The following is a 17,486-nucleotide window of genomic DNA, read 5'->3' on the forward strand; positions in this document are numbered from 1 at the left end:
GTTATCCTCAGCTACCTTAAATACGTCTGAATAAACTGGCCAAATACAGGGAACAAGCGTAATGACGCTGGGAATTCAGTGGCCGTGTCCACAAAACTTACTTGGTAGTGACAGTGATTTGGTAAGCACTGAGCCGCAAAGGCACAAAGGAACGTCTCAAAACCAATTCTGTCGGTACAGTTGTCCTCATGTTTTATGACTAACAATTCGATTTTGAAGGATTATCAAAGATAAAGCCCATTTTTCCCAGCACATTAGCAGCAGAGGTGACCAGCGGTGGCTGGTGACACAGCGGGGACGGGGGGGTGGCGGAGCTGGCAGCGCCGCAGCCGACAGCGCGGGAGCCACGGGGGATGAAACACCCACTGATAGCACAGAACGCTGCAGAGGGCCCCACGTGCATGCCGAAACTGAAAGAGGGATGAGAAGGACACTGAGGGAGCTGTAACAAGACAGAGAGCCCGGGAGAAATTATGGGGATACTTGCTGAAAATTTTGACCATTTTATGCAAAGAGGACACATCGCAGAGTTTGGAGGCAAGACAGCATAAGAGCAACATCATATATAGTGCAGTGAGGGTAACAATGGGTATGGAAGGACTTGAAAATAAAGGTGAAAAGTTATTGGTTTTACCACCAGTCGCTGTACAGAGACTGCTGGTTGTTGGTTTTACCACCAGCCACTGTACAGAGACTGCTGGTTGTTGGTTTTACCACCAGCTGCTGTACAGAGACTGCTGGTTGTTGGTTTTACCACCAGCCAGTGTACAGAGACTGCTGGTTGTTGGTTTTACCACCAGCCACTGTACAGAGACTGCTGGTTGTTGGTTTTACCACCAGCCACTGTACAGAGACTGCTGGTTGTTGGTTTTACCACCAGCTACTGTACAGAGACTGCTGGTTATGGGTTTTACCACCAGCTACTGTACAGAGACTGCTGGTTATTTGCGATCCCAAACCCCCATTTTCTGTTCTCACACCACCAACTCCGGAGCAGCCCTCTGGAGCCACATGCTGGAAATGCGCTGGCACAACAGCCGTGCGCTGTTTGGCACAACAGCCGTGCGCAGTTTGACACAACAGCCGTGCTCCGCAGAGGCGTCACAAGAGGAAACAGCAGCTGTTCCTAGAGAACACGGGTGTATGTGTGCACACACGAGTGGAAACACTCCTGGCAGACCTCCTGGGGCTTTAGTTGTGAACAGCATTGCCGGGCCCCTGCTGCTCACGGGGATCTCGGTGGTGCTCAGCTCCATCCTCAGCTCCCTTGGCCCAGCGCTGCAGGAACGGGGATGAACTGATCCCTGGGAAGGCACGCGGCAAATGGGATGAAACCAGATTACTGGCCTGAAAAATTAAATGGGCAAAAGAACTTTGGGGACGATCACGTGTAAATGAGAACAAGAAGTAAAACACGATGGGCTGCCGCATGTTCTGTGTCCCATAAAACGTCTGACTACCACTGCTGAGGGAAAGTTGCACGTCACATCAAAAGCACGATATGAACAGCTTATTATGTGGAGCCAATTTTATAACGAGATGGCAATAATTCATGCACTCTATGCTATTTGGTAAAAATCATGTATCTATTATCATATGTCAGACTTACAAAGGTAATCTGAACCATTTATTTTTAAAAATCAGCATTTCCTTAAACTTTGTAGCCTCTGTGCAGCACATTGTGAAGACTTTTACACACTGAAAATACAGACCTAGTTGTACGTAGAGCTTCACAAAAAAATATTTAACGTTTATAACTGGAACCAAGCTTCCAAACTTCTGCACAACAGCCAAGAAGGACAAAGAGTATTTCTCCAAACAGCATGAACTGCTGCCCCCTAGAGCGAGTAAATACCTGTGCCAGACGGTGGCACCTTAACTGCAGAAACAAACCATCGAGCACACACCACAAATGCTGAAAACCGTGAACCAATGGGTTTATGTATTCCAGCGAGCAGATGTTAAACTGGCCACCATGGTTCTTGGTATGGGGAACCCAAGGGTCATCCGTTCCTTCCAATCATCCCTCCCTTACCACCCTCCTCAGTGAACTCCTGACACCTTTCTTGTACTGTCACCCCAGCAGCTCATTTTTGCTTATCTACTAAAAAAAGCTTAATAGCTTAATGGAGACAGACCTGCGGCCCCTAACAAGAGGTGACCATTAACGACTTCATGCACACAGCAGCCGTTTTTACCTTAGTAGCAAGTATTTCTGCAGGCGATGAGTAGGTATAGCACAAGCACAGCTCCCTCTATCAGTACATAAATAACAGGAAGAACTTAACTGAAACATCAAAACGACCAGAAAGTGATCTTATAATTACAGCTGCTTAAAACGCAACAGGCGGTCAGAGGAGCCGGCCAGGACGGGCTGTCCCAGCTCAGCAGCGCAAGCAGGATGTGACCGCCCTGGTTTGGGGACAACAGTCCCAGGCACATCGGGTGACAGAGCCCTGGTTTGGGGACAACAGTCCCAGGCACATCAGGTGACAGAGCCCTGGTTTGGGGACAACAGTCCCAGGCACATCGGGTGACAGAGTCCCAGTTTGGGGACAACAGTCCCAGGGACAGTGGGTGACAGAGCCCTGGTTTGGGGACAGCAGTCCCAGGCACAGCGGGTGACAGAGCCCTGGTTTGGGGACAAGTCCCAGGGATAGCAGGTGACAGAGCTCTGGTTTGGGGACAACAGTCCCAGGGACAGCAGGTGACAGAGCACTGGTTTGGGGACAGCAGTCCCAGGCACAGTGGGTGACAGAGCCCTGGTTTGGGGACAAGTCCCAGGCACAGCGGGTGACAGAGTCCCAGTTTGGGGACAACAGCCCCAGGCACAGCGGGTGACAGAGCCCTGGTTTGGGGACAACAGCCCCAGGCACAGCGGGTGACAGAGCCCTGGTTTGGGGACACGTCCCAGCACACCAGCTGGGGCCTGGCAGCTCCCGTTTCACACCCTGCCTGAGAATTTTCACTCAGAAAAAAGCTGCGCAAGAATACGTGGAATGGAAACACGTTCCGAACCAAGCAGCCGTCTGCCATTCGCAACCCCTTGTACAGGGACCACGGAGCGGCCCCTGCTCCGCACCCGGCACCGCCGCTCACGGGAGCAGGAGTGCGGGGCTTTTGTGGCACTGGGTACAAACGCAGGTGCTGTACAAGCTGTACCTGTTCGCTCGAACTTCCCACACTTCAAAAACCACGAAAACCTGAGATGAACACAAATGTTCACTCCGGTCTGTTTCTGATCAATGCAGCCAAACCCTGCGATTCTGTGCCCCTTGGTGTTGACGGAGGCCCCTGGCTCACAGGTGATCATCATCCCACGGGCCGGCTCTGGCACGGGGAGCGCTGGAGAACCCTGCGGGTGCTGCCTGAGCGCCGTCTGCCAGCGCCTCTGGATCCACCAGAGGGAGGAACAAGAGGAAGATTGCGCTGCTTTCACTATTAGAAATGGTCCCGTTCCTGGGTGAATCATTTCCTTGTGCTTCTACTAAATTTAAACAAGTGCCTTTGCAAGGGGCTTTTTTCTTGTTTCTTTTTTTTCCTTTTTTTTTCTTTTTTTTAAGAATGTAAGTTATCTTTTAATCTCTTGTTTAAACAGAACGTAGAAATTACATAATACAAATCTAGCGTCTCACACACGAATGAAAGTAATTGTCTTGCAGGATCCTTAATTTTAACTTAATATGAAGAACATATTAGAAATGTGTTTTCCCAGCCCCACTTTCCTCTGTTTGTTTCTTCTTTTTCTCCTCGCTATCACCAGCGCTGTTTCAGCCTCTCCTGGTTTTCCAGGAGCCTTCCCAGAACGAGAAACGATGGGATGAAGGGACGAGCATACAACGCAATTCAAAAGAAATGCTGAAAATGTCAAGATGTAACACTTACTTGTGATTTTTTCACTGAGTTCGTGTAGGCCCTTTTGTTTTCCTCAGCGGCTCCGCGGGAAGCGTTTGAGCCGTGCCCGGCGGGTGCCCGCTGTGAGGCCGCTCGGCGCGTCCAGCAGGGCTGGGCACGAGTCCCTGCGAGCGGAGACAGGAACGACCAGGGCACGGGGACAGGCAGAGGCCGCCCGCACATCCCTGCGGCCCCCGCGCGTCCTGCGGGGCTGTGTGCACACACCTCAGCTCGCACGCCTCACCCCCCAGCCTCCCCTTGAAGCATTTCTGATCATTATCGATACGGAATCATAAAAGGTTATTAACCTCCTTACCCTCACGCCTGCTTAAGGCTTAGAGCAGATTAACCAACCTAGCAAGGGAAAGAAGAATTTGTAAAGAGCTGATAATCTGCTATCGATTACGTGGCCAGATCTTCCTGTTGTAGCAAAGAGAAAGTAAGCAGCTTCATTATGTATTTATTAAAAACGCTGTTTCAAACACCCTACTTACCAGTTCACCATATGTAAGTATAATAAACAGATCTCTTGCACTGGATGCAGGTCCCCAGCAGGACCTGGCACGATCTCTGGATGAGAAACAACCAGAACGTCAGGGAACCCGGAGCGGCTGCATTTCGGGGGAGAACCCACACAGCAAAAGCAAAGCCCGGGTAGCAGCAACAGGGGTAACAATATCAAAGGGACGAGTCTGACTGGGATGTGAACCTGCACCACAGCCGGGCAGAGACGAGGGGAACGTGAGAAATAGCGGCCCCACAGGTATCAGCTGTCACAGTAACCAGAGAAAGCGGAGACGAAAGGAAAGGAAAAAGGAAAAAGGAAAAAGGCGCCTCCACGGCCCGGCCGCTCGTACGCCCACGTCCAAGGAGTCCCAGCAGCAGCGAGGGCTCCAGCAGGAGCCGGGGAGCTCTGCAGCAGGACCCGCAGAGACCCAAAGGAGTTGCTGCAGCCAAGGGCCACTTTGGGACCAGCAATATTGGGGTTTAAAACAGGAAAAACTCCCAATCTCTACCAGCTGGGGAAGATGAAGGGTTTTCCTAAAGCAGGAAAGAATTAAACTCATGAAAACTTCCCATGATCAAACTAGAGACTGAGAAGATTGTCTCTCTCAGGATAAACGCCTTTTACCGGTTTTCCTGGAAGGAACTGAAATCAGACTCGAGTTCATTATCTTTCTCAGTAACAATTTTAGAAAAAAGGACGCATCCACTCTCAGAAAGGCACAAACACCTCCCATTCCGCCCGCCTCGGCCTGTTCCCTTTGGCACAGCACCGCACTGCAGTCTTCCTGGTGCTACAGCATCGCACACGCACAGATCTGATGACACACAAAGCCCCTAACCAAGGGCGCCCATGGTGCTGTGCTTGTTCTACCTGATTAACTTGATTCTGCGGGGATGTCAGAAGCCCTCTGCGTTGCCCATCCTGTCCCTTGGGGCAGGTGAGCACCAAGGACAGGAAAGGTTGCTGACTCAGCAGGGCCATGCTTTGAGAGGCAAACACAGGCAGTTGGTGAAGTCATTTTGATCCCTCCCGTCCTTGCCTGGTGGACCTGTTTTCCTGGAAGTGGCACTGCCTCCATCTGTGTCTGCTCCTGGTTTTGTTAATTAAAGCCTTGCCGGAGCAATTGGAAGCACACGCGCCCCAGCGGGCGGAGCAGGCAGGGCCAGCACACCCATGTCACCCCTGGGTGACCAGGAACCGCAGGACACACAGCCAGGCCCACGAACACAACGTGCTGCTTCGGGACGACCCGGGTTAACCAGGGACATCATTGTAGTGCAGACGAGGAGGCTGAAGTGTCCAATCCTCATTAGTGCACCCCAGGAGGTTCCCCTACACGCACCGGTGACAGTCACCGCCGCCCAAGCCACCCACACGGAGCGCGGTGCAGCCGGCGCTGGCTGTGGGACACGCGCCCTAACAACGGCAGCGCTTTCACCGATCTTGATCAATATGTATTCATTAGATTAATCTGTATTCATTCTAAACATAAAATTAAGACAGACTGAAAGACACACACCAAGATAAATTTGGAGGTAAACGTGATGTGGAAGTTAGAAGTGCCAGCAAAGGGATTTGAGTTACAGCTCATGCAACGATTTTTGCAGTTGTAGAAAAGGTGCTACAAAAAATACCTTAGGAACGTCTTTCTGCCGTTCTGTCTTGTGCTACGTGTGTCAGCATTTCCAGCGGAGCTCGGATGAAGAGGCCTAGACCAGAGCTGGAGGAGCCACCGTTCAGACCAGCGGACCGCGGGAACACCTCCAGCGCCGCCTCCGCAATACCATCCAACCAGCTCTTCATTTCAGGCACAGACCCTGACCCCTACAGTGAAACACCAGTAAACAAGCACATTCGTGGCATGCTCATGGACTACGTTAAAATTTAACATACTTTTTTGCGTTAAATATTTAGATTAGAAAGGCTGCAAACAAACACTCACAGGCTCCTTCCTGCGCTGTTTGATCATGAGCTGCAGCTCCAGCCGAGACCGCCCGAGAGCCCAGTTTCGTTTTCCCACAGAAACAGTCTTGTCATCAAATTGGCTGAAATACTCATAAGTCAAAACAGGTTTGTTTCCTTTTCACTGCTAGGTGCCCGTTCCTTGTCCTTTTCCTTCCTCTTTTGGTCCGCGGCAAACACACACAGGTCAGACCACAGAATATTCTAATTGAAAAGGAAACAGAACTGCATTAATATATTCTGAGAAGGGATTTCGTCACGGTCCTTCTGTTGGGCTAGGTGCTCTGTATACCCTATCTTAAATCACATTTCATTTCAACAGTGACAGCACCGGTGTGAGCTGGGGACGGGGACAAGCGCTGTCACTGCCCCGACAGCACCGGTGTGAGCTGGGGACGGGGACAAGCGCTGTCACTGTCCCGACAGCACCGGTGTGAGCTGGGGACGGGGACAAGCGCTGTCACTGTCCCGACAGCACCGGTGTGAGCTGGGGACGGGGACAAGCGCTGTCACTGCCCCAACAGCACCGGTGTGAGCTGGGGACGGGGACAAGCGCTGTCACTGCTCTCGGGACAGAACAGCTCCTCTAAATGTACTCCCCTTTGCTGAAGTGTACACAGATGCTGTGTTCAAACCTGGTTTTCTTCTTTAAGAGGTTATATTAATATGGCTGAGTGTTATGCCAAGATGATGCCACACCTGGGTGGCCAGGTGTTGATAACGGATAAGTTTCAGCAAACTTCTGTGGTTTCACATGCACACGGACCAGTTCTCAAACACGGAAGAACGGTAACTCCCAGCTTTGCACTAGTGGAACACCTGTACTGTGAATGGGCTACCATTCCTACTGGCACTACGGGCTGTTTCACACACGAAAGCTGAAGCCACCCAAACCCATCTGGGTTCACTTTGTGACATGAGAGGAGCGCGTGGCATCCCCCAAACATTGTATTTCAACTACCAAGAGCTCCCTTAGCAAACACCTATTTCAAACACCGCAACTTCTGACGTAAAAACCATCAGCCTTATAAAGACTTGGGAAAATTTTATCATTCTATAAAAACTAATAACATCGATCCTCATTCTTTAGCTTCAGGACAATACGTCCCCAAAGTACACAGCTTCAATCTGTTCCTAAAGGCACATGTAATCAAACTATAGATAACTATATTGAATCAGACATTGGATAACATTGGTCACCATAATCCTGCTGACTTTAAGAGGACTACAGTAACTCACACCGGTGAGTAAGGAACAGCAGGGTGTACCACGCCTTGTACAGCCTGAGCCAACACCGAAACAGGGGCTTTAAAGCACAGGGTCACTGGCACATCCGTCAGTGTTTTAGAAACGCGCACGGCCACGGCTGCTCCTTTCAGAGAGCACCGCCGACCCTCCCCATCATCCCGTAACAAAGAACAAACACTGCCCAAATTCTACACTGAACCTGAAGATGTAGGAAAGAATAAAAATCAATCACAAATCCCACTAAAAGCTTTGAAAACTCAAGTGGGTACAAGACCACACTTGTGCTCAGCATTTTGTACAGAACTGAAACCTTCCTGTGCCTCTAAGTAAATAGGTTTACAGGCACTTCAGAGACTGAACTCACACCCAGGCTGCAGAGCAGACCAGTGAAAGCCCAGATGTGATCCGAAGAGCAGCAAAGCGCTGTGAGACGCCCGGGCACGCAGAGCTCAGCGCCGCGCACCGCGCCATCAGCTCCGCGCACCCGCGGCCACGTCACCGACCCTGGCAAAGAGGGGACAACTCCGGCAGAAGTCAGGGAATTTGTAAACGATAAATATTTCGGTCAAGAACTGGTGTTTCCTTCCTTAAGGCGGGGGTTACGTCCAGATGTGATTGTGCCACTGCACATGCAACCCAGGGCTATTCAGCTGCGGGCAACTGCAGCACCTCAGAAAAAACAGAGTACGTGCCCTGTACGCCATAACCCGCGTCCACTCGAGCTACACCGGCGCGGGGCCTTTCCTCTGTGTGAACCCGACTCGGCACACCCGTGTGCGCGGCGCAGAGCAGGGACCAGCACCCAAACCGCTGCCCCGCGCCCAGGACCTGTCCCCTCTGTGGGGACACCCACAGTGCCGCACGCACAGCCGCTCCGCGCCCCCGCGGGCCAGCACCCGGGGGAGCAGAGTCACGAAACCCACGGGCACTGATGCATTTTACACCGTGTAACGTGTGATTCGGTGTGTGATTCACAGGTTATGCAATATTCTACAAAACAGAGCAGGGCTGACTCATCGCAGGGCAAGTTATTTTTTCTCTGTTCCACAGCGAAACCCGTTTGGCCACATTTAGCTGTTCCCCTTTGCTGCTCTTACAAAACTGCTTCCCCTCGGCCGCCCTGCTCTGCCAAGGATGCCCCGCACTTCACAGAATCCCAGAGCTGTTCCAGCCCCTGCAGCATTCTGTGGCTCCTCTGGACATTCCAGAGGTGGCTGCACAGTGGGCACAGGGAGAAGGACACGGGAACTGCAAACACAGGGACAGGAGTCAATCGGAAAAGAAAAAAATCCACAGTTTCCTTGAGTTTTGTGATCAGTCAGCAGCTGAGAAAAGACCGTCAGCGACTGCTGCACCCAGGTCTATCAAAACCAAGAATTTCTTGATAAAAATCTGAACAAAATCAAGCTCTGGTGGCTTTGGTTGTGTAGGAGGAATAAAGGTGCTGGGGGCAGAGGCTGGATCCAAAACGTGTCCGTGTCCCCCTGCAGCACAGGCCCTGCAGAACGGGACCCCAGGGCACAGCAGCTCCCGCACTGCACGCCGCGCTTGCACGAGGGTGAGTTTACACGTTTACACACGGGAAGGAGGAAGCGACTGAGAGAAGCGCATTTGAATCACAGCAGAAAGCAGCGTCAGTGTAAAACCCTGATCTTGGTGCTGTTCCACTGCAAGGGTTCTTCACTGCACTTCGTCGGGCCCTTGCAGTCACCTAAAACAATGTGAACAGGCGCGAGGCCCAGCAGCGTCGTGCTGGTCGGACCAAAGCTCCAGGTGAGCGTGATGAGTGCTGGACACGGGGTGCAGAGCTCGTCCCGACCCCCGTCACCGGAGACGGGCCCGGGCCGTGCAGCGGGGGCTCTCAGAACACCACCGACAGCTGCCAAAGCTCCAGCAGCTCCCATCCCATAAAACTCTTAATAGCAAACAATGCATTTTTGGAAAATCTGCTTATTATCTATGAAGATGCATTCCGTAATGAATAAATGACACATTTAACAAATTAAACACTGATTGCATCAGGAGAAGGAAATGAGCTAATACAGAACCCTCCCTCGTTTACCAGCTTCTGATGAGCAAAGGTTGTGCTGAGCTGCTCTGCCCGAAACGGCACAGCAGCCGATACACAAAGCTCTGGTTGTCCCGCACCTCCTGCTTGATACTCCCATTAAATTGTGCAGACTGATCTAATGAAATAACTCAGAGGAAACTTCTTAAGCTTTCAGCAAGCAGAAAGAGTAACGGATGAAAACAATGGCAAAGAAAGACAGGAAGCGAGAGGGTGTCAGGACACCGCGCTGTCCCACGGGAGCTCGCCCAGCGCCGAGCGGCTGGTGCTGTGAGCAGAGGGATTCCCGAGGAAACCCAGCGTGAGCGCGGGTCCCACAGCAAACTGGAGTTTGAAGGCTGAACGTTGCTGTGTATCGTCTGTTTCACCGTAGAACAGGCACTACCGAGGATCAGAAAGTTGCCAAAAATGGGTTTTGCAGAAATACCGTTGGACACACCATGTGCGATCAGAGATCGCTTGTTTGATTACCATCCCGTACGCATTTTCAAACTCATTTTTGATATGAAGCATCTACTTGAAAATGAGGCCAATACCTCAATTTCATTCAAGTTTTCCTGCAAATAAACTCTCAAGTTTCCACATCGCTTTAAGGCATTTCTGGGAGTGAAGTGGCGAGCAGGTGGGTGAGCAGCGCACACCCAGCCCCCTGCAGCACCAGCACCTCTGCGGGGACCGACGGTGCCTCCGAGCTCTGCCCCGTGAGCGCAGCCACGGGAGGAGGAGAGACCGGGGAAAATGAAAACACACGCACAAAAAACCTAAATTAAAATCTCTCCATTCGGTAACGACGTCACATAACGGACAACTTTTTGAAAGATGAAATCAGTAAACGGAGAAAGATACTTAAAAGATCATATTTTGACATTAACAATTCTAACGAAAGGTCTAGAAATGTTCCAGGCTGGGAACGGGAGGAGAAGGTGTCAGCAGGACTGTGGGTGTCACGCACAGTGCTCTGAGAGGCGTTTGTCCCCGGCGGGGGCTTTTAGCAGCTCCCACACCACCCCGCACCAGCGGCAACGCAGGGAGTGGCCAGAGGGTTTGAAAAAAATAGAAAAAGTGAAGGAATGACTCAAAAAAAGGAAGTTTAGCGAACACAACTAAACATACCAAGCATACTGAAGCAGACCATGCGGCTCACTGAACAGAGCCTGCCATGAGGAATGCGGCAGACGGGCTGGGAGCTGCCGTGCAGCACCGTGGGACACGGGAGGTGAGTCTGAGTCTCTAGCGCCGGTCACTGCCCTGCGGGACACGGGAGGTGAGTCTGAGTCTCTAGCGCCGGTCACTGCACCGCGGGACACGAGAGGTGAGTCTGAGTCTCTAGCGCCGGTCACTGCCCTGCGGGACACGGGAGGTGAGTCTGAGTCTCTAGCGCCGGTCACCGCCCTGCGGGACACGGGAGGCGAGTCTGAGTCTCTAGCGCCGGTCCCTGCTCCTCACTGCTGCCTCCAGCTGACTCGGGACCAGGAACAGCCGCACTCACACCTGCTGAAAACAGCTGGGAAAGCTGCTGCGCACAAACCATGGCTTTAGGGCTTTTTTCAGTTGTAGGAAGGAAACCAAGAGGAAAATGAGTGTATCGCTATTACCTTATATGCAGCCATTTAAAAAAATGTATATATACATTTTTTTACCGGTTTTCAGACAACTTCTAACTCCACTTGTCTAAAAAAGAGGCTTCAAATCAAGTGATGTAGATCACATATTTAATATATGATTTACTGCCCTAAATATCTCTAAATTACTGGATGATGTTTTGATTTGCTAGTGTAGATCAGTATTAATTGTTACTTTTTATTGTGCTCCTGAAGTTCAGGTTTGAAGCAGAGAAGTGAGCACACAGCTAAGACGCTTCTCTAGTTCTTCTATATTCCAGGTTTCTTTTTCCTGGTGTTTCTCATATTAAACGCTACTGTTCCCACGTGTTTGTAAACCTACTAACATATTAATATTGTAACTGAGAACTCCTTTCCTGCTCCCTGTGAAGTGAAAACCGCAAATCTGAAATATGCAAACCAAAGCCAGGTATATAAACCAGGATGGAAACAGTAACTGAAGCAGTTTGTAAGTCTCACAAGATGGGTATTTGCATATGAAAGGTTCCCACTCTCCTTTTGAAAAGTAAGAGCCCAAAATACAGCACACGGGCACCTAAAATATTTGTTTAATTTAAAAATCAAGGAACTGAAGATTCGAGCATAAAACTCCACAAACTCCAACATGTTTGCGCCTCTCCCCACATCAAAGGGAGCGTTTAATAGAACATCGCAGCCACGCCGGCTCAGACCGGGTGATCTTTCCGTCCCGCACCATGTGCTGCAGCACACGGCCCCGGCCGCCGGCACCGCGCGGTGAACGGCACTGGGAGGCACAGCAGCACGGGCAGAGCGCGGTGTCCACGGACACGGCCACGGGCACCGCGGACACTGCGGGCACCGCCGCATCACCCGCCTCGCAGCTCCCAAACTCGCTTCTCAGGTGACTGCAGGACACGTCCAGGTGGCAGAGACAAGCCAGGATACACCGTTCCGGGGAGGGCACGCAAAGGGATTCACCACCCCGCACAGCCTGTAAGATAAAACCACTCTGAGCTCGGCCCAACACACCTTACATCTCACGCTGTTACACGTGGTATAAACCTCACTGTTAGCCGGGCAACGCGACGGCAGACCCTGCGGCTACAGCGGGGTTCGGTGTCACCCGTGCCCTCACCTGGGCCCAGGGAGGACAGGACAGAGAGGGAAAATTGTAACCCTGCATGATGAATTCCGTACGTGCCTCTGAGGACAGAGGCAGGAGATGCACAGGGACAACCCTCCGACTGTCCCTGCATGGGTATCCCACAGAGCATGAGATGTCCAGAAACTGTGTGCTGTAAGTCCATCCAAACTTACTAGCAAAGTCCAGCGAAAGAAGATGCAGCACAACTCCTAAAATGCTGTTTTGCACATCCAAAAGAAAATGAAATATGTACAGTTTATTTAAACTGTAACTGGTTATAGTCTTCTAATAGAATGTATCATATAACGCTGATGCACTGCATAAAACTTAAAAGCTTGGAGAACTGCTCTGCAAATCATACAAGGTATGAATACTTTGCTCTGTAACACACTTAAGTTCTGCAAACTAACCAGCTGCTACCTCTGCTGCCTCCTTCAACTGAAACCGCTTTAAAAGTTTGCAAAAAATAAAGCTGCATACAAAATCCAGAATCCAAAAGATAGCAGCAGGCGGCACAAGAGCTGCACAGTCTTACAAAATGCACGCTCCCTTTTAAAAATAGTCGCTCTGTCAGCAGGTCAAAAGCGGGAAGTAAACCGCTAACTCTTTTTAAAGATTCCATTTCTCTGTCTCTTCCAGAGGAAACAGAAGCAGAAGCGCTGAGCGTCACCTGGAACCTGCAGCTGCCCGCGCTGAGACAGCCGCTCCGAGCCAAGGACGGGTGAGCACGGCCCGTGGATACGGAGCTGCTGCTGCGGCCCCTGCTCGCGGCGCAGGACCCGCACACCACACTGAGCCCACGGATACGGAGCTGCTGCTGCGGCCCCTGCTCGCGGCGCGGGACCCGCACACCACACTGAGCCCGCGAATACGGAGCTGCTGCGGCGGTCCCTGCTCGCGGTGCGGGACCCGCACACCGCGCTGAGCCCACGGATACGGAGCTGCTGTGGCTGGCACGGGACCCGCACACAGCACTGAGCCCGCGGAGCTGCTGCTGCGGCCCCTGCTCACAGCACAGGACCCACACACCAAGCTGAGCCTGTGGATGCGGAGCTGCTGCGGCCCCTGCTCGCGGCGCGGGACCTGCACACCAAGCCGAGCCAGCAGAGCCGTGGCCACCTCGGTGCCAGCCGGCATCCCACCACACAGCACCGCGGTGAGCTCCTCCTTCAGCCGGGGGGGCTGATTCTGCATGGCTCGGGAACACTTGCTCCATCGGGATTAGACCTGGCAGCTGAATGTGTTATGTGCTTCAAAGCACAACCCAATTCATTTCTGTCTTATAGATAGAAAGGAAAGTTTGCAGCTCAGTGAGGAAGACGTCAGGGGTGTCTGAGCGCTGGCAGACAGTGTCAGCTCCCGGAGGGCCGTGTTTTGCAGAGGCGGGGATCCCACAGGAATTCAGCCATTTGCACAAAGGCATCGCTGCACACCGAGGTTGCTCCTGAACAGCAGCACCGGCTGATACCACAGCCCTGCCTGGCTGCCCAGGGAACCGGCTGGGACAGACTTGACCTGGCCAGGGTTTCAGAGTGAGAGGAACAGTTTTCAGCCCAGGGCACATGGTGGTTCTGTGGATGGCAGCCAGTGTGCTGGACGGCCGGCTCTCGGTGTCACAGTGCAGCGTTCTCGGTGCCGGTGGTGACCGGCTCTCAGTGCCGCAGCGCTGGGCTCTCTGTGCCAGTGGTGACTGGCTCTCAGTGTCACAGCGTGGGCTTCTTGGTGTCAATGCTGACCTGCTCTCGGTGCCAGTGGTGACCGGCTCTCTGTGTCGCAGTGTGGGGCTCTTGGTGTCAACGCTGACCCGCTCTCGGTGCCAGCGGTGACCGGCTCTTGGTGCTGCAGCATAGGGCTCTCAGTGCCACAGCATAGGGCTCTCAGTGCCACAGCATAGGGCTCTCAGTGCCAATGGTGACTGGCTCTTGGTGCCACAGTGCAGGGCTCTCAGTGTCAATGGTGACCGGCTCTCAGTGTCACAGCATAGGGCTCTCGGTGCCGCAGCGCGGGGCTCTCAGTGTCGATGGTGACCAGCTCTCGGTGCCGCAGCGTGGGGCTCTCAGTGTCAATGGTGACCGGCTCTCGGTGCCGCAGCGTGGGGCTCTCGGTGCCGGTGGTGACCAGCTCTCGATGCCGCAGCGTGGGGCTCTCGGTGCCGGTGGTGACCAGCTCTCCGTGCCGCAGCGTGGGGCTCTCGGTGCTGCAGCGCGGGGCTCTCGGCACCAGAGCCTGGGGGTGCAGCTCCTGCGCGCTGGCTCAGGCAGTGAAGTTCTAAACTGATTTGCAGCACAGCACCGGTAAAGCAACCGATTTAGGAAAACGACAGGAGAAACTGCCCAAGTAGAAAGAAAGGTGTATGGAAACACCTACATCAATAAAGCTGCAAACAGCTGCAGACTTTTCCGGCGAACGCGTGACGGCTGAAGCTGCCGCCGGCCGCCCAAGTGCCAGCACGCGGGGTGGAGAGGCGGGTGCTCCCCTCTCTTCCCCTGGAAGCACCAAACAGGGGCCCTGTGGGTGCCCCATCAGCCCGAGCAGCCGGGTGACACGGTGCTGGCGGCAGGGATCAGGCTCGGGGACAACCAAAATAACACAGCTTACGGCAGACAAAACCCCCGAAGAAATGTTGCCAACACAGAAACTAAAAGCAGACCAAAAAGGCTGAGGCCTTACGACAGATCTAATTCACAATATCTTTTCTTTTTCTTACAGCCAAGGGGTGAAGACAAAGCGCAAATGAAAGCCACCACCAACTTCAGCTACTCCAGAAACGACAGCAGCTGCACCAGCACCAACAATCTCAGTCAAGTCATTTTTCCTCTGCTTTACACAATTCTGTTCCTGGTGGGCATCACCATGAACGGCCTGGCAATGTGGGTCTTCTTTAAAATACCCAGTAAATCAAATTTCATCATCTTCCTCAAGAATACTGTCATTTCGGACCTCCTCATGATCTTGACTTTCCCATTTAAAATCCTCAGCGACGCGAAGCTGGTGTCATGGGTGCTGAGAGGGTTCGTGTGCCAGGTCACCCAGGTCGTGTTCTACTTCACCATGTACATCAGCATTCTGTTCCTCGGTCTCATCACTATCGATCGCTATCAGAAAGCCACTTCGCCCTTCAGAACATCCACATCGAGGAGCCTTTTGGGTGCCAAGATCCTGTCCACAGCAATCTGGGTATCGATGTTCGCGCTCTCGTTACCCAACATGATTCTAACAAACAAGAAGAAAACGCCTAAGAACGTGAAGAAGTGTGCTCTCTTGAAATCTGAGTTTGGCTTGGTCTGGCACGAAATTGTAAACTACATCTGTCAGCTTATCTTCTGGGTTAATTTAGCAGTCATAGTTGTATGCTACATACTCATAAGCAAAGAACTGTACAAATCCTATAAAAGGACAAGATGCACAGGAAAAGCATCCAAAAAGACTGTAAACCTGAAGGTTTTCATCATTATCGCAGTGTTCTTTATTTGCTTCGTGCCGTTCCACTTCACCAGAATCCCCTACACGCTGAGCCAAACGCGCGCGGTCTTCGAGTGCTCGGCGCAGACCGCGCTGTTCTACGTGAAGGAGAGCACGCTGTGGCTGACGTCGCTCAACGCCTGCCTGGACCCCTTCATCTACTTCTTCCTCTGCAAGTCCTTCCGCAGGTCCTTGCTGGCCACGCTGTGCGAGCGCGCGGCGTCCGCAGAGCTGCGGGCGCGCAGGAGGGAGCAGAACGACGCGGACGACACGGACGAGACGCCGCTCTAGAGCCGGCCGCCACCCAGAGCCCTCCGCAGCCTCGGCCGCCCGCTGGTGGGGGGAAAGCGGCGCAAATCCTGCAAAGAACACCGAGAATTCCACCAGGTTCTTTAGAAATCGCCCTACAGATGAAGCACAAGTGCCCTGCCATCACCGTCACCCGCTGCACAAACGGTGCACCCAGAAAGCTGGAGCAGAACGAGAGCCCCGGCTGATCAACCCCCCCGCCGGCAGAACCGCTGGGAGGGTCTGAACCAGAGCTGCAAGGAAAAGCTCAGTCATTAAACGCTGCAGGTGAGACAACGAACTGAGAAGATTTTGCAGAAATAGCTTAACTGGGGCCGGAGTAAAGGCCGTGGCAGCACGAGACCTGGGAAACACACAGTCCACGCTAAACGTGATTCTTGAATACAGGGAGCTGTCACCTTAAACACAACCGGTGGATGAACAGAAATATAGGACATATATAGAAAAGCTGTTTATCTGTGTAGATTTTTCGGTAACAGAATAACACTTTGCTTATCTCATCATACGCTTGCAATTCTTAATCCATTGACCGATAATTAATTGTTGTGTGTCATAGGAAATAATTTCATAACCAGGTTTATCTTGATGCGAGTTAGCTCTTCAAATACTTGACCTTACTATACGAATAAACAAAAATGTATACTTTTATAAAGAACAATATGTTATATTAGAAAACATACAAAGACTATTTACAGAATACTTAGGGAAAGGCTCATGGTAAAATCTTCACTGGTTATTAAGGGCAGCTATTTTGCACTATACCCAAAATTTAACTGCTTCTTTTTCATTTGGCAAAGTTGAAAGACAAAAGAGGGAGGTATTTTCAGGCACACAACATGCTCAGGTATCATACCAACCACACGTGGAAAAGATCTGCGGCTACGGCAATAACTGACAGCTCATTTATCATCACTGCACACCAGTTCAGAGCTGTTTCTTCATCGTGCCAGAGCCGCCGTCTGTCCGCCCATCTCCAGCACCGGTCTGTGCCCGGCCGGCACCGCGCCATTTCACAACCCATACCCATGTTCCTAAAAAGCCAAAAGACAGCTCACTTACTGTAGCACCCAGCCTTGGAGTTTATGGATTTCCTATCACCTGCCTGCATGAATTAAATATTTCACAAAGCCTTTTGTGCACTGCTTATGCTGGTACACACACCAGGACCAACCGCAATCGGTAGCTGGTTACACCACAGAGAGCAGGGCCCCAGCCCTTGCCGGCACAGCGCGGTCGGCGCTCCCAGCCAGCCCCGGGACCCCCCGCTGCCACCGGCAGGACCCCCGCTGCCGGGATGCCCGATGGGGA

The 17,486-nt window shown here is 52.2% G+C and overlaps 1 protein-coding gene and 1 long non-coding RNA gene across 4 annotated transcripts in view; one reads left to right on the top strand and one right to left on the bottom strand.

Annotated features, from left to right (window-relative positions):
* The window catches only part of LOC136105291 (uncharacterized), a 78,193-nt gene that overhangs the window by 10,195 nt on the left and 50,512 nt on the right, over nt 1-17,486 (bottom strand). For both annotated transcript variants that reach the window (XR_010651845.2, XR_011740571.1), the window contains exon 3: nt 6,037-6,226. This is a non-coding gene — a long non-coding RNA (uncharacterized lncRNA). The remainder of the gene's footprint in view (nt 1-6,036; nt 6,227-17,486) is intronic.
* P2RY12 (purinergic receptor P2Y12) lies at nt 10,733-17,280 on the top strand. Of its 2 annotated transcripts, none has more exons than XM_065844696.2 (3): nt 10,733-10,896; nt 13,047-13,128; nt 15,117-17,280. In XM_065844696.2, the coding sequence occupies exons 1-3, from the start codon at nt 10,847-10,849 to the stop codon at nt 16,158-16,160; spliced, it is 1,176 nt and encodes a 391-aa protein (XP_065700768.1). In that variant the 5' UTR covers nt 10,733-10,846; the 3' UTR covers nt 16,161-17,280. The 2 variants fall into 2 exon arrangements, with proteins under 2 accessions (XP_065700768.1, XP_065700769.1); XM_065844697.2 differs by having other exon boundaries at nt 10,762-10,896; nt 13,047-13,563.

Source organism: Patagioenas fasciata, chromosome 9, assembly GCF_037038585.1.
Source record: "Patagioenas fasciata isolate bPatFas1 chromosome 9, bPatFas1.hap1, whole genome shotgun sequence".
Lineage (NCBI taxonomy): Eukaryota > Metazoa > Chordata > Aves > Columbiformes > Columbidae > Patagioenas > Patagioenas fasciata.